Genomic DNA, 13,937 nt, shown 5'->3' with positions numbered 1-13,937 from the left:
TAGTAGCAAAGCATATCCAAAAGTCTAATGTTGTAATGCTCTTTCATAAAACTCTGAGGATTTGTTAGACCATTGCAAGTTAAAACTGAGGTAGGCAGTAGGGACTTGACCTCTTGTATCCATCCCTTTCCTCATGATCAGAAATAACGCAAAGTTTCACTAAACAAAGATTTGACACTCCTACTCACTAAATGCAGAGTGTTGCAGCACTTAACTTGTGGGTGCTTAACCCTATCAGCGGAGTCACCAGCTCCGAATTTAAGCATTTGCTTAAACCTCCTATACAAGGCACAGGGCAAACGTCCACATTTTTAGTACCGAACACAAAGTAGCAAATAAATGCATCCTTCCGTTAGGATGTGATATCCTGGAACCTCTGTCATTGTTAGGTGCTTGAGGATGGGATTTCACAAATGACTTGTATGAACCTCCCTTGTCTGTCCCTCACTCCAGTGTTGCCGTGGCCTCCCATGTGAAAGCACTCAGAGCTGTGCCAGTAGGTCCGCGAGATGATCCGACTGAAAACTCGCAACACGGAAAGACGAGATTCGTTTTCAGTCAAATGAACTTGCCACTGATGGTGGCCTGGGAAGTGAGTAACGGAAGTGTGCAAACAAACAACAAAATTGTAGGCTTGATAGAGACCCGTCATAATTTGCTTCTGAAGGAAAGTTCACATGAAATTCACATACAGTATAGAATTGTGTTCCAAGTATCAGGAAGCAGAAACTGGAATTTGTTCAAGGGCCTCAGGATCTCACAGTAACTCCTCTGGAAATGTATAGCTTGTGAACAGGCTAAAAAAACCTGCAGGAGACCCAAGCTATTCAAATAAGAAAGATTCCCTCCTAAGTGGATCTCACACCAGATTACAGTTATACATGTAAGGAAGGAACTAAAGATTAGACCAGCCCACATCAGGAACAGCTCAGATGGCTCTTACTTTATGGCTAAAGGTACTGCCAGCTAAGAAACTAAAAAATCAGAAAGCTAAAAAAAACAGTTTTATTGCTTCCCAAACCTTTTTAAAGCCCAGCTATCCGGTCAGGATTGCTGGTTAACAAAGCTCAATTCCAAGGCAGACCAAGGAGGAAGGTCTAGCAATCTGCAGTGGTATGTGCTTTTCATAGAATCATAGAATCATATGGTTTGGGTTGGAAGGGACCTTAAAGATCATCTAGTTCCAACCCCCCTGCCATGGGCAGGCACACCCTCCACTACACCAGGTTGCCCAAAGCTTCATCCAACCTGGCCTTGAACACTTCCAGGGATGGGGCATCCACAACTTCTCTGGGCAACCTGTTCCAGTGCCTCACCACCCTCAATGTAAAAAATTTCTTCCTTATATCTAACCTAAATCTCCCCTCTTTCAGTTTAAATCCATTGCCCCTTGTCCTGTCACTACACGCCCTTGTAAAAAGACCCTCTCCAGCTTTTCTGTAGGCCCCCTTTAGGTACTGGAAAGTTGCTATAAGATCACAACTTCTCTGGGCAACCTGTTCCAGTGCCTCGCCACTCTCAGAGTGAAGAATTGCTTCCTTTTTCCCTCATAACTAGGTTATTACAACAAAGAACAAAACTCTGTTACTACTTAAAACGATAATAATCAGCATGCCTAAGAGATCCCCAATAGGTGGTGCTGCATCTTTTTCATAGTCTTTAATTGTTGTACTGTTGGCCCTGATCACCTAGAAAAGTTAAGTCTTTCTTGAGTGAACTGAAGTCAGTAATCTAATAATAGTATATATTTCGGAGTTTTTCTTATAAATAAGTATTGCAATTTGTTTGGCAAAAGAAATGAAGTGTGGCTTTGTAGGAGAGTAATTGGGACAGTCATCTGGTTGTGGAGAGACAAAAATCAGGTTTTGGTCCCTCTACTATGGATTAATTGGGATTGAATCAGTAATTGTAAAATAATAAACAGTCCCTGGGGAGAGGACCAAACCCTCAAAGTCTTTGCAACCATGTGAACACATTGGATCATAGAGTCATGGTCGTCTTCACTTTTGTTCTGATCTCGCTCAGTTTACATTGTGCAGAGCAGAACACAGAATACGTGCGAGGTCTGACGCACACACTCTATGCTAATGGCTTCAAAGTTGGGCCTGCTGAGAGCTGGAAAATGTAAGCTTAAATCCCCACAGCGCCAAGAATAAAATTTACATCTTTCTGCTCCGAGTACGTTTTTTTTTGCCACTGGGTCATTGTTATCAATGACTGAAAGACATTTATAAACTGTGGAGGGTTTTAATTAATTTACTTTAAAAAGGGAAGTGTTGTTACCTAGTGTTGTGGGGGCTGAGGGATTTAAGTGACTTAGAAAGTCACTGTTCAAGATATTAGCAACAATGCTGGAATGATTTGCACAGGGATGAGGGAAAAGATGAGGAAGATCCTTTCCTTGAGTCACAAGATTTAGAACGGACCCCCTTGCTCTCTAAACTTCTCAGAGAGGACTCCAGGTGCAGCTGGATCCAGACTTAGTCCCAGACTTGGTCAATAGTTTATGTCTAAAAGGGGTGAGGGAAAACCTCTCATTGAGTCACAAGGTTCGTAGTGGACCTGAACCCACTCCTTGTCCCAGACTTGGTCAATGTTTTTGTGACTAGGGATTAGATAAGGAGAATTTTCTGATAAGTGTCCCATGGGGTTAAGGATGCCAGACTAGATTTTTGTATCTGTCTGTCTCTCTCTCTCTCTCTCTCTCTCTCTCTCTCTCTCTCTCTCTCTCAAACGTTTATTGTAATTAATAATTAATAATAATAAATACGTAAAGTGAAAAGTTTGTTGTAATTGATAACAATATATTCCAGGCTGAACCCCATTAATTAGAACATTTACTACGTTACAGCAGCTGTAGCATTAAATCACTATTCAAGTTCTCAGTGATCACTACTAAATTAATACTCGATGTGTTGAATAATAGTTCAAAGTTGGCTTAATATGTTACAGAGACTGATGTTTTGTACCCATATTGATGATGACGGTGGGTAGATCTCTTGCTTAGCCTCAAGAGGTAACTTGGAGGAGCATCCCCACTCAAAGGAGAGATCCCACACACGCACTCCTTGGAGAGGTGTGTCAGGATCTCAACCATCTAAAGCTGGGACTGGGCTTTTATAGTATGAAGTAATTGACTGTCAGTCATTTGTTGCGAAGCCAAGCCTTCTGGCTCAGCAAAACAGTGTTTAGTTTATTCTTACTGTTCTTTGCTCACTCTCCAGAATGATCTGGATTCACTTCCTCCCCTGCAACATCAGTTGGGTTATTCTTGGGGTTGTAGTTGCTGAGCTTGTAGTGTTCTCCACTGTGGGAGAGCTGGGCGGGGAGAAATTTAATGAAATATCACAAGGGCAAGTGTAGAGTCTTGCATCTGGGTAAGAACAACCCCATGTACCAGTACAAGTTGGGGACTGAACTGTTGGGGAACAGCGCAGGGGAAAGGGACCTGGGCGTCTTGGTGGACAGCAGGATGACCATGAGCCAGCAATGTGCCCTTGTGGCCAAGAAGGCCAATGGCATCCTGGGCTGTATTAGAAGGGGTGTGGTTAGCAGGTCGAGAGAGGTTCTCCTCCCCCTCTATTCTGCCCTGGTGAGGCCGCATCTGGAATATTGTGTCCAGTTCTGGGCCCCTCAGTTCAAGAAGGACAAGGAACTGCTGGAGAGAGTGCAGCGCGGGGCCACAAAGATGATGAAGGGAGTGGAGCATCTCCCTTATGAGGAAAGGCTGAGGGAGCTGGGTCTCTTTAGCTTGGAGAAGAGGACACTGAGGGGGGACCTCATTAATGTTTACAAATATGTAAAGGGTGACTGTCATGAGGATGGAGCCAAGCTCTTCTCAGTGGCATCCAATGATAGGACAAGGGGAAATGGATATAAGCTGGAACATAGAAGGTTCCGCTTAAACAGGAGGAAGAACTTCTTCCCAGTAAGGGTAACAGAACACTGGAACAGGCTGCCCATAGAGGTTGTGGAGTCTCCTTCTCTAGAGATGTTCCAAACCCGCCTGGACGCGTTCTTGTGTGATCTGATCTAGGTGGTCCTGCTCCGGCAGGGGGATTGGACTAGATGATCTTTTGAGGTCCCTTCCAATCCCTAACATTCTGTGATTCTGTGATTCTGTTCTCCAACACTAAAGTCAGTGTTACCTTCCACTATGTCTGGCTATGGATGTAGGATAGAGTGAATGTCCAGTTTTACTCAAGTAGGATGAAGTTCTTATTTCACCCCTCTTTTTAGGCAGAGTGTTTTGCTACACCCAGTAAGATCAACCTGTGTTTTCTCATCACAACAAAAGCCATAACATTTGTCACTATCCTATTTGTACATAAAATACTTTCTCAAGATTGCTCCTGCTAGTATGAATTATTTTTGAAAGCTATTCCTAAATACCATCTTTGCTTCCAAAATAATTAGGAAGCGCTCAGTTTTTCCAAATTTAATAATTCCTTCTTTCAGAGATATCAGTTCTGGGAAATATCAACTTGAAATCTTGTAGATATGACAGGTATTGTGTCCAACAGTCACTCAGTTTTTTCTTTAAAGAAAACACTGATTTTACATGTTCAAGCAGTTCTTCTTATCGTAGAATCACAGAATGGTTTAGGTTGGAAGGGTACCTTAAAGATCATCATGTTCCAAGCACCCTGCCATGGGCAGGAACACCTTCCACTACACCAGGTTGCTCAAAGCCTCATCCAGTCTGGCCCTGAACACTTCCAGGGATGGGGCAGTCACAGCTCCTCTGGGCAACCTATTCCAGTGTTTAACCACTCTCATTGTAAAAAATTTCTTCCTTGGATCTGATCTAAATCTGCCCTCTTTCAGTTTAAATCCATTGCCCCTTGTCCTATCTCTACATGCCCTTGTCAAAAGTCCCTCTCCAGCTTTCCTGTAGGCCCCCTTTAGGTACTGGAAGGCTGCTATAAGATCACCCCGGAGCCTTCTCTTCTCCAGGCTGAACAGCCCCAACTCTCTCAGCCTGTCTCCATAGCAGAGGTGCTCCAGCCCTCAGATCATCTTCGTGGCCTCCTCTGGACCCGCTCCAGCAGCTCCATGTCCTTCTTGTGCTGGGGACTCCAGAGCTGAACACAGTATTCCAGGTGGGGCCTCATGAGAGCAGAGCAGAGGGGCAGAATCGCCTCCCTTGACCTGCTGCCCACGCTGCTTTGGATACAGCCCAGGATACGATTTGCTTTCTGGGCTGCCAGCGCACATTGCCGGCTCAGGTTGAGCTTCTCATCCACCAGCACTCCCAAGTCCTTCTCCTCAGGGCTGCTCTCAATCCATTCTCTGCTCAGCCTGTACTTGTGCTTGGGATTGCCCCGACCCATGTGCAGGACCTTGCACTTGGCCTTGTTGAACTTCATGAGGTTCACATGAAGTTCATATGCGAAATATGTATAACGAACTATATAATTGTTAACACAGCATATGAAGAACTTGTATAAAAGAACACTTTTATACACCTTTCAAGCTACTCTGTCAAATAAAAGCTTTTCAAAAACTGAGGTCTTTTTGTCTTTTTTGGATGAAATTGCCCAGTAAGACATAATTAGGTTTCACTGTGCTCTGAAACACTCATTCTCAGAGACAGAAAGCATTAGAAATGTCGCAAGTGACATCGCCCAAAATGAGTGTGCGTCCTGTTACTTCAACAACAGAGGTAGAAGAGAGCTGTAACTCCTCTTTCCTCTTCCTCAGTAACACAGAAACACTCTGGAAGTGTGCAGTAGCATGAAAATAGCCTGCAGGAACAGCAGGACTTCTACATGAGAAAACCTCTGAAATAAAACTATTTAATTTATTATTTAACTGATTGTGCAAGCTTGTGGTCATGTATACACAGCGATAAGCCCTTTTGCTTATGAAGTGCTAAATCCACAAAAATCAGCTTTAAATCAATACGAGCATATTGCACTCTAGGATGTTCCGGGTATTAATTGCTGTTTTCGAGATCTCTGTTTTCCAGGGAATTTCTGAAATCGATTGCAGAGTATCCTGTGGAGCCCGAGAAGAGTCTGGGATACGTGTTCATTGCTTTGTGAAACCTCTCCTTGTATTTCACCTGCCGTCTGTTGCTTGTTAGCTTGTTATTTTCAAACTGCTAGCAGAATCCCATAATCTACTTTTATTTTTTTCTTTCGCAATTGTGTGAAGTATCCAATGAAGTTCCACGTGGCCACATCCCTTCAGCATGTAAGCTTCACTGGCTGTTGCTTTCAGGCCAAGATTTCACAAGCAGAATGATGTAGTAGAAAGGTGAGACAGAATTATCTGTGTTCATGTGTCCAACAGCCAGCCAGTTTGGTTTTTGTCCCTCCATAGGGCGGAGATGGCCATTTTCCTGGAAGTCTGTGTTGAGCTCACTCCACATGTCTACAAACATGATCTGATGGAGGTTGGCTTCAGTGCTGCTAGTCAAGGTGACCAAACGAGTCAAGTGGACTGTTCTAGAAACCTGTCAGTGTATTTTTATGCTCTCTTGTACTTAAATGCAGGAGGTCTAACAGGCATGACAATATGCGAAATGTTGGAGCGCGTTATCCTCCTAATGAGATTGAAGAGATTGATTTAAATATAGTAGCAAAAAAATGGGATGTCGGTACAGGGACTGCATGGTTTCCTCTGTCACTTTAGCATTTAGTGCTATCTAAAAAAGCAGAAAGGCCAAATTTGCCTCAGATAACTCTCTTCTGACTCTTAGTTTTGGGGATTTCCCCACCTCCCTTCCCTGTTTCGAGCCTCTAGGAAGATTATATAGCATAAACCAGGAATTACTGGTGGTTGTGCAAGAATGTTACCCAACTCCTCACGGAGGGGAAAACAGCAACCCCAGCCAGCAAACTCGGCAAGTCTCTCTTCAAAATTTATAATTTTGCTAGAGCTACTTGACTTTACTCTAGAACTAAATTTGAGCCATCATTTTGTCCTTTATTTGTTTACAGTTACTGGTAAATTTTTACTTTCCAGCAACTTGAGGAGCTTGGAATGCAGACGGATCCAAAAGCACTTCAATGGAAATTCTAGTGGTGACAACGGCTTCAGGAACAGTATGCTTGAAGTGACAGCTGAGCTGTTAAGAGCAACCCTTGAATATCTACAAGTATGACCCAAAAGGAAGAGCAAACATGTAGTTGATGTAACTTTGAAACACCAAGATGCTTCTGTATCACTTCAAACATATGATCCGATGAAGGAAGATTTTAATTGGTTTGACGAACCACACAAGCAGTATGTTCGCCTCATCTTTGGCAGATAATACTCACTGAAGGTATTCAGTTGACCTTGAAGGGGCTTGACTATTCCAGGATGAGAACTGCATTTTTTTTAAAGACTTCCACACCAAACCAGAGCACGTAAATGAAAGTATGGATCACAGCTACTATGCTGTAATTCTGCAGGTAACACTTTCTGGTGGAAGCGCGCATCATGCTCTTTGCCTCCTTAGCAGGTTTAAGAGGGTTTTTTTCCTGCTTTCTCTTCCTGAAAGGAAGAGGTGCCAATGAGGTGATTACAAAAGGACGACAGTTCCTGCAGGAATCATCACCACTGATATCTCCTATCATACTGACCAATACTATGCCTCTTCCACGTTGTTGCTAGTTGGTATTCCCCCTGACTAAACTTTACATGTGTACGGCCAGAGATTATCATAGAATCATAGAATCATGGAATGGTTTGGGTTGGAAGGGACCTCAAAGATCATCTAGTTCCAACCCCCCTGCCATGGGCAGGGAAACCCTCCACTACACCAGGTTGCCCAAAGCCTCATCCAACCTGGCCTTGAACACTTCCAGGGATGGGGCATCCACAACTTCTCTGGGCAACCTGTGCCAGTGCCTCACCACTCTCACAGTGAAAAATTTCTTCCTTATATCTAATCTAAATCTGCCCTCTTTCAGTTTAAAGCCATTGCCCCTTGTCCTATCACTACATGCCCGTGTCAAAAGTCCCTCTCCAGCTTTCCTGTAGGCCCCCTTTAAGTACTGGAAGGCTGCTATAAGATCACCCTGGTGCCTTCTCTTCTCCAGGCTGAACAGCCCCAACTCTCTCAGCCTGTCTTCATAGCAGAGGTGCTCCAGCCCTCGGATCATCTTCGTGGCCCTCCTCTGGACCCGCTCCAGTAGCTCCATGTCCTTTTATCTGTACAACCAGATTATCTGGTTGTACACAACAGTAGGGTATCTGTCGCAGATGAAATGTTTTAACACAGCTACGATTTAGAAACAATTCAAGATTTACTAATAGTATGAGGTAAATCAAAGGTTGAATTGTAGCAGCTCTTAATGATTAACCAGTTTAAATATTAATAAGATGATTCAGTAAGATATGTTATAATTAAAACAGTGACTTAATTAGACATTCGAAAATGACAAGATTCACACTAACTTACTACAAAGTATCCTAAATGAAAATGCATATATGTATATGGAACTAGATGATCTTTGAGGTTCCTTCCAACCCTAACCATTCTATGATTCTATGAATCTATAATGATTCTATATATGTATAAAACGTAAAGCACACAGATAGAAATATTTGGATCCAGTGAAATAAATAAAAGACACCCACATTTGTAAGGACAAAGGTGTATATTCAAACACGTAGATAGGTAGAGAGATGGATGGAAGAGGCTAGCCTACAGGTAACATTTCCCTCTCAGGTTTTGAGTAAATACTCACGGTGCACCTGCATTCCTCAACGGACAACAACTGAGCCTCGAGGAGGACGATCCGCCTCAGCCTTCCGTCAGCTTTGTCAGCAGAGAGTCTGCAGGGCTGGTGCCTTAGAGGTATACCAGCTCAGGGGAGATGCTGGTCACAGCCTGCTGTGATCAAAGGGTCTCACTTAAAATGGCTATTTATAAGGTCCAAGATAATTGACTTTTGTCAGGTACTTTTCCATTTCGGCCCAACTCAAATGGTGAAATATTCTAGTATTTTCCACCAGTTGCTCAGGTCCAGAACTTGGTATATTTTGAGATTCTGATATCCCCCTTTTTGGGCCACAACTCAGGTACAGCTGTACCAGGTCAAGTGACAGGGGAAGCAGGAGCCAGGTTGGTTAAGGGGGTGCCTTAACACACTCCGTTCCACTGCCTTTTGCAATCCACACCCGACTCATCCCGGGCTGGCCTGTGGCCCAGGAAAGACGGGGGGAATCACACTGAGCACCACTGCGTGGCCCAGGAGGGTTTGAAGGGGTTGCACCATCACAGCACCACCCCACACCTGGGCTTCATAGATATAAGGAAAGTGGATGTGGTACGGAGGTGTGAGATCCAGGCGGTGGGACTGATCTGAGGTTTTCACAGCAGCGTTGCCTTCGTCTCACAGGGCAGCAGGGAGAAATAACAGAAGTGAAACAATCGAGTCCAGTTTTCAAGTAAACAGGGCGTACCGAGATCAGGCAGTATGCGTAATACTGATGCCATTCCAGCATCCCTTTTAAGTATGCATAACTAGGGAAAATGCCTTGGAGGAGAGGTAGTGGAGAGAGCTAGAGGCACGGAGTTATTTTCCAAGGTCTCTCCGGAAGACGGAACAAGTCTCCATCCAGCAGCCCTGGCTGCAGCACGCACTTCGGCTGCTGATGTTGCCCCTGCCTAAGGCAGAGGCTTGCCACAAACGAGCCGTGGTTCGTCTTGGTGGGTGACTCCAGGGCCTGGAAAGGCTCCTGCCACGAACGGCTGGTGCCCGGCTCGCCGCACCGGCCGGCTGCAAGGGGCGCAAAGCGCACGGTGCGCGGGCACCGACGGCCGGGCCGGGGAAGCGCTGTCCGAGCCGATGGAATTCCTGCGGGGCAGGCGGCAGAAAGGCGCCGGGAGCGCGGCCCGGCTGCGGGGACCGGGGCCCCCGGGCGCGCCGCCCGCCCGCTTTCCCGCCCGCCGCGGGGCCGCGGGCGGAGCAGGCGGCGGCGGGCGGAGCGCCCCTCTCCCGTGACCCCGCGGCTCCTCCCTTCTCCCCACCCACCGCCCCGCTCCTCAGTGCCGCCGAGTAACCTGGTTTCCCGGCGTCGGCCCGGCCCTCCTCCCTCTTTTCTTTTCTTTTTTTTTTTTTTTTTTCCCCCTTTCCCCTTTTCTTTTCCTCCCCCCTCCCCTCCCCCTCCTCCTCCCCCTTCCCCCGACGGCGTAGCCGGGGCTCGGGCTCGCTCCCTCCCCCCTTCCCTCCCCTCGAGCTGCCGCCGCGGTAGGGACCTGGAGAGAGGCGCCGCCTCCGCCGCCGCACACGGAGACATGTACCCGGGAGCCCCCTCCGCCGGACCCGGTGAGGCTTCGGCCGGTTTGCTTCCCCCCCTCCCCCCCGTCGGGCCTCCTCCGAGCCGCCGGCGCGACTTTCCCGTTCTCTCTCGGGGCGGCGGGGGCCGAGCTCGGCGGCCCGTCTGTGCGGTGACCGCGGGCGCACGAGGCGCTCTGTCAGCGCGGGGGGCGGCACGAGCCCCCGCTGCGGCCCGCGCTGCCGCCCGCCCCGGCGCCGCGAGACGCGGGGCGCGAGGCGGCGGCGGCCCGGGGGGGAGGCACGGACGGACGGCACGCGACCCTCTCCTCTCTTCCTTCTCCCGCCCCAGGCCCGGCCTGGCCCGAGCCGCCGAGGCCGCGGCCGGCGGCGCTGGCGGGGGAAGGAGGGGTCAGGCCGCTGCCGCCACCGCGGGGACGGCGGCGAGCGAGGCTGCGCGTCCGGAGGCCCCTTTCAGGGGAGGGTCGCCTCCCCCTGCGCTCCTCTCCCCCTCCCGCTGCCGCGGCGGGAGGCTGGCCCCCGCCTGAGGAGAGGAGAGGCGAGCCCCGGGGCGGTGGGGAAGGAGGGGCGAGGCGAGGGGGCTGCTGGGCGAGAGGAGCCCTCGCGGCGCTCCGGTAGCCGCTGCGGGGTCTGCTGGGGCGGTGGGAGACGGCAGAGATCCCCCCCTCCTCCCCGCCGCTCCCCTTCCCGGTGCTTCCCGGCCCGTCCCAGAGGTGTCCCTGGGCTGTGCGCTACGTGCTGCCTTCCCCAGGCCCGCGCCCGGCTGTTCTGCCAGCTCGGCCTCCTGCTGGCAGCGCGGCACGGACTGGGGTCTCCATTTCCTCCCTCCTGCATCCTCGTAGCGGCTGCATCCTCCCGGGCGAGCCCGGGATACCCGTCTCGGCGTGCACACGAGCTCAGGCCGCTGTGGCTGCGCTTCTCTGTTTGTCAACGACTTGCTGCGCTAGTTTGTGTTGTTTAGATGTCGGGAAAGCGTATCCAGACGTTGGGTAGGGCTGGGAGAGGTTATCAGCTTCCTTACATGTCTTCAGGCTCTGCCGTGTAGCGAAATCTGGGAGCAAAGGAAAGATGAAGGTGGAGAGAAGAAAGGTTACCAGCTCACTCAGGGGCGTGTAATATTTAGGGGAAAGATAGTTAATATTGTGGGAGTTCGTGCAGTTAATAGGGACTGTTTTTGCTTTCCACTGTTAGGCTGTTTCTGTGGTAAGGATTCTTGTGTAGAAACAACGTTTGCGTCACTGGTACCTGGTTTTCTTCTAGAAAAGTTTCAGAAGAAGTAGAATTTTATATTACTGTTCTCAACAGTTTTGCTTAAAATCTTTTCCTTAGAGGGATAATGTAGCAAAGATTAGTGTAGTGAAATACAGGACCTGTAGCTGAGGTGTCTTTTACTGCTTCTCGTATGAATGCTTCTACTGTAAGAGCATTCACATCTTAGCATCCACAGTTAGGTGCTGGCTTCTTTTGTTTTCTCACTTGATTCTCTTGGAGGGACAAGAATCAAGAAAGACAATCAGGATGGTTGTTTTCCTCTTAGAATACAGCTCCTCTGTTTTTACTTTCTTACTTTTGTTTTTACAGTGCACGAAGGCTTTTACTAGGCACACCAGGAAGATAGGTCTGTGCAGCTGTGTGTATCCAGACTGATGTTCGAGATTTTGGTTTCATGTATAACATCATTTCCACATTTCAGTACCAGTGACTGTATATAAGTATTGATGTAATCTTTTGGTGGCTTCTAGTGTCAGGTTCTCTTTCAGTTTACAGATATTCAGGGTGCTCAAACTGTGCTGTGTTGCTGAGGCTGTTATGTTCATATCCTACTGATACATCTTTTCCAGAGCTGTACGTAAGGAGCTAAGTCATTTAAAATATTGCCAATGTATGGGCTGAGAGTAGTTTTACATGTGGGAGTCTCTTGATCTTCCTTTATTTACTCTCTGTCTGATCCTGCCACTCTCCCTTTTGCTCAGACCGATCTTACTTCCACGACACCAGGACTGGTGGCTGCTGTTTACCATCAGAGACTCACGTTCTGTGTGTAAGGGTATTTTCCCCTTACCAGAACAACCCTCTCTTCACCTCGGGTTCGTGATAGAGCGAACACTATACTTCTACTGAGTTCTAGGTTGCTACATGTTACTGGTGCGTGTCTCAGGCTCCTGCTATTCTGCTCCTTCCAGCCAAGCTCATCTTTTTTCTTGTTTACCTCCTAGTTTATCTCTGTGGCTCAGCCCTTTCCCTGTGTGCAGAGCTGGGCAGTGACAGTGTCTCTCTGGGGTATGAGCTGTGAGTTGTTCTCCACATCGTGAGGCTCTCTGTTTCCTTCCTGTGAAATCATCCACAGAGAGAGCCTTAGCAGCACAGCGGCTTCTAGCAATCCAAACAGCTTCCTGCTCCACACCAAATCATAAGGCAGGGCATTTGAGTGGAATTTTTGAGAGAGTGTGGCTGTGCTGTGAACCGGTCTGGAAACAGGGACTGTCAGCAGGATGCTTAGTTGTCTTGTGTAAGGCTACGTGTGGCCCGTGAGCTGCCAGTGGAAGTTAAATCTGGTACCTATAAAATGAATGCACGCTGAAATCCTGTTCTGAGGAGCGAGCAAGAAGTGCTTTACAACCATTCACTGAGCCGCAGCTGCCATGAATACACAAGAACTTCAGCCTCTGCACGTCTGTCAGCACATCCTTGACAACCACTTAAATGCTCCATTCATATCTCCTGTAGCTTGGATCTTGCCGCCGTTTGCTTCTCCGAACGTTGCCGATGCATGCGAGCTACTCGGCTCTTCCGGCTCCCGTCGCCAAACTGGACACCGCGGCCAACCCCGTTCTGAGGGTGCCGCTGGCGCTGGCCTCCTGCCAGTGTAATCGCTCCGTTTGCCACAGGGTTTGCTATTTTAATCTTAATTCTTTTTCTGGAAACAGTATAAAGCAAGTTAGGAGGCTGTATCTGACTAATTTTTAAAAATTGCTGCTGAACATGGAAACTTTGTTCAAACATGCTGTTACATCGGGAGTAAGATGTTTTTTATACAAAAGGGACACGTCATGAAATCATTGTTTTCATGGTTAGGAAACCTATGAGTTCTTGACTTGGTGTTGAATTCGCTGAAACATTACGCTATACGCTTTTTTTTGCCTTCAAGAAAAAAAAAAGCGAAAAATCTGAAAATACAATAGAGGGTTTTTTTTTTTTAAGAAAAAGAAGTTTGATACTGCTACATTTTGGTATATCTTTTTCTAGAAGGACAAAAAATGTCAAAGCAGCATAATAAAAATACTGTCATTCAGTTTAAAGAATTGATTAAAACCTGTGTAAGCTTCTGTTACTTACACTGCTTGGTATTTGTGTATTTATAAATGCTAAACCTTGCACACTATAGATTGTCTTTTTATTTGGGAGGATATTTGATTTTTGCCTGAATACCCAAGGTCTTTATTGTTGAAGCAGCAGTTGTCTGAAAAAGAGTGACTTCATGAAGGGGGTGTGTAAAAATATAACCTTTTTTTTTCCCTACTGCAAGAAAGAACTTTGAGCCCTCTTTGTCAAACTAGTGAAACTAAGGTTATTTTCTCACTTGTTTAATTGTAAGTTACCTCTTTAAAATTGTTAATAGACTTCTGAAAATTTAGATCTTTCTTGTCGTTTTTCAGTGCGTGCACTTGTTTCTAACTCCCGTGTATTTTTTTCAAGAAA

At 47.1% G+C, this 13,937-nt stretch overlaps 1 protein-coding gene across 1 annotated transcript in view; it reads left to right on the top strand.

The window, feature by feature from the left end:
- The first annotated feature begins 10,158 nt into the window (after window positions 1-10,158).
- The window catches only part of AGO2 (argonaute RISC catalytic component 2), a 66,849-nt gene continuing 63,070 nt past the window's right edge, over window positions 10,159-13,937 (top strand). The window contains exon 1 of the mRNA XM_086608866.1: window positions 10,159-10,268. Coding sequence (XP_086464992.1) covers window positions 10,238-10,268 — 31 coding nt within the window. The 5' untranslated portion in view covers window positions 10,159-10,237. The remainder of the gene's footprint in view (window positions 10,269-13,937) is intronic.

This window comes from Tauraco erythrolophus, chromosome 3 (genome assembly GCF_009769465.1).
Source record: "Tauraco erythrolophus isolate bTauEry1 chromosome 3, bTauEry1.pri, whole genome shotgun sequence".
Classification (NCBI taxonomy): domain Eukaryota; kingdom Metazoa; phylum Chordata; class Aves; order Musophagiformes; family Musophagidae; genus Tauraco; species Tauraco erythrolophus.
Note: the sequence above shows the minus strand (reverse complement) of the source record. Positions and strands in the feature narration are given on the sequence as shown.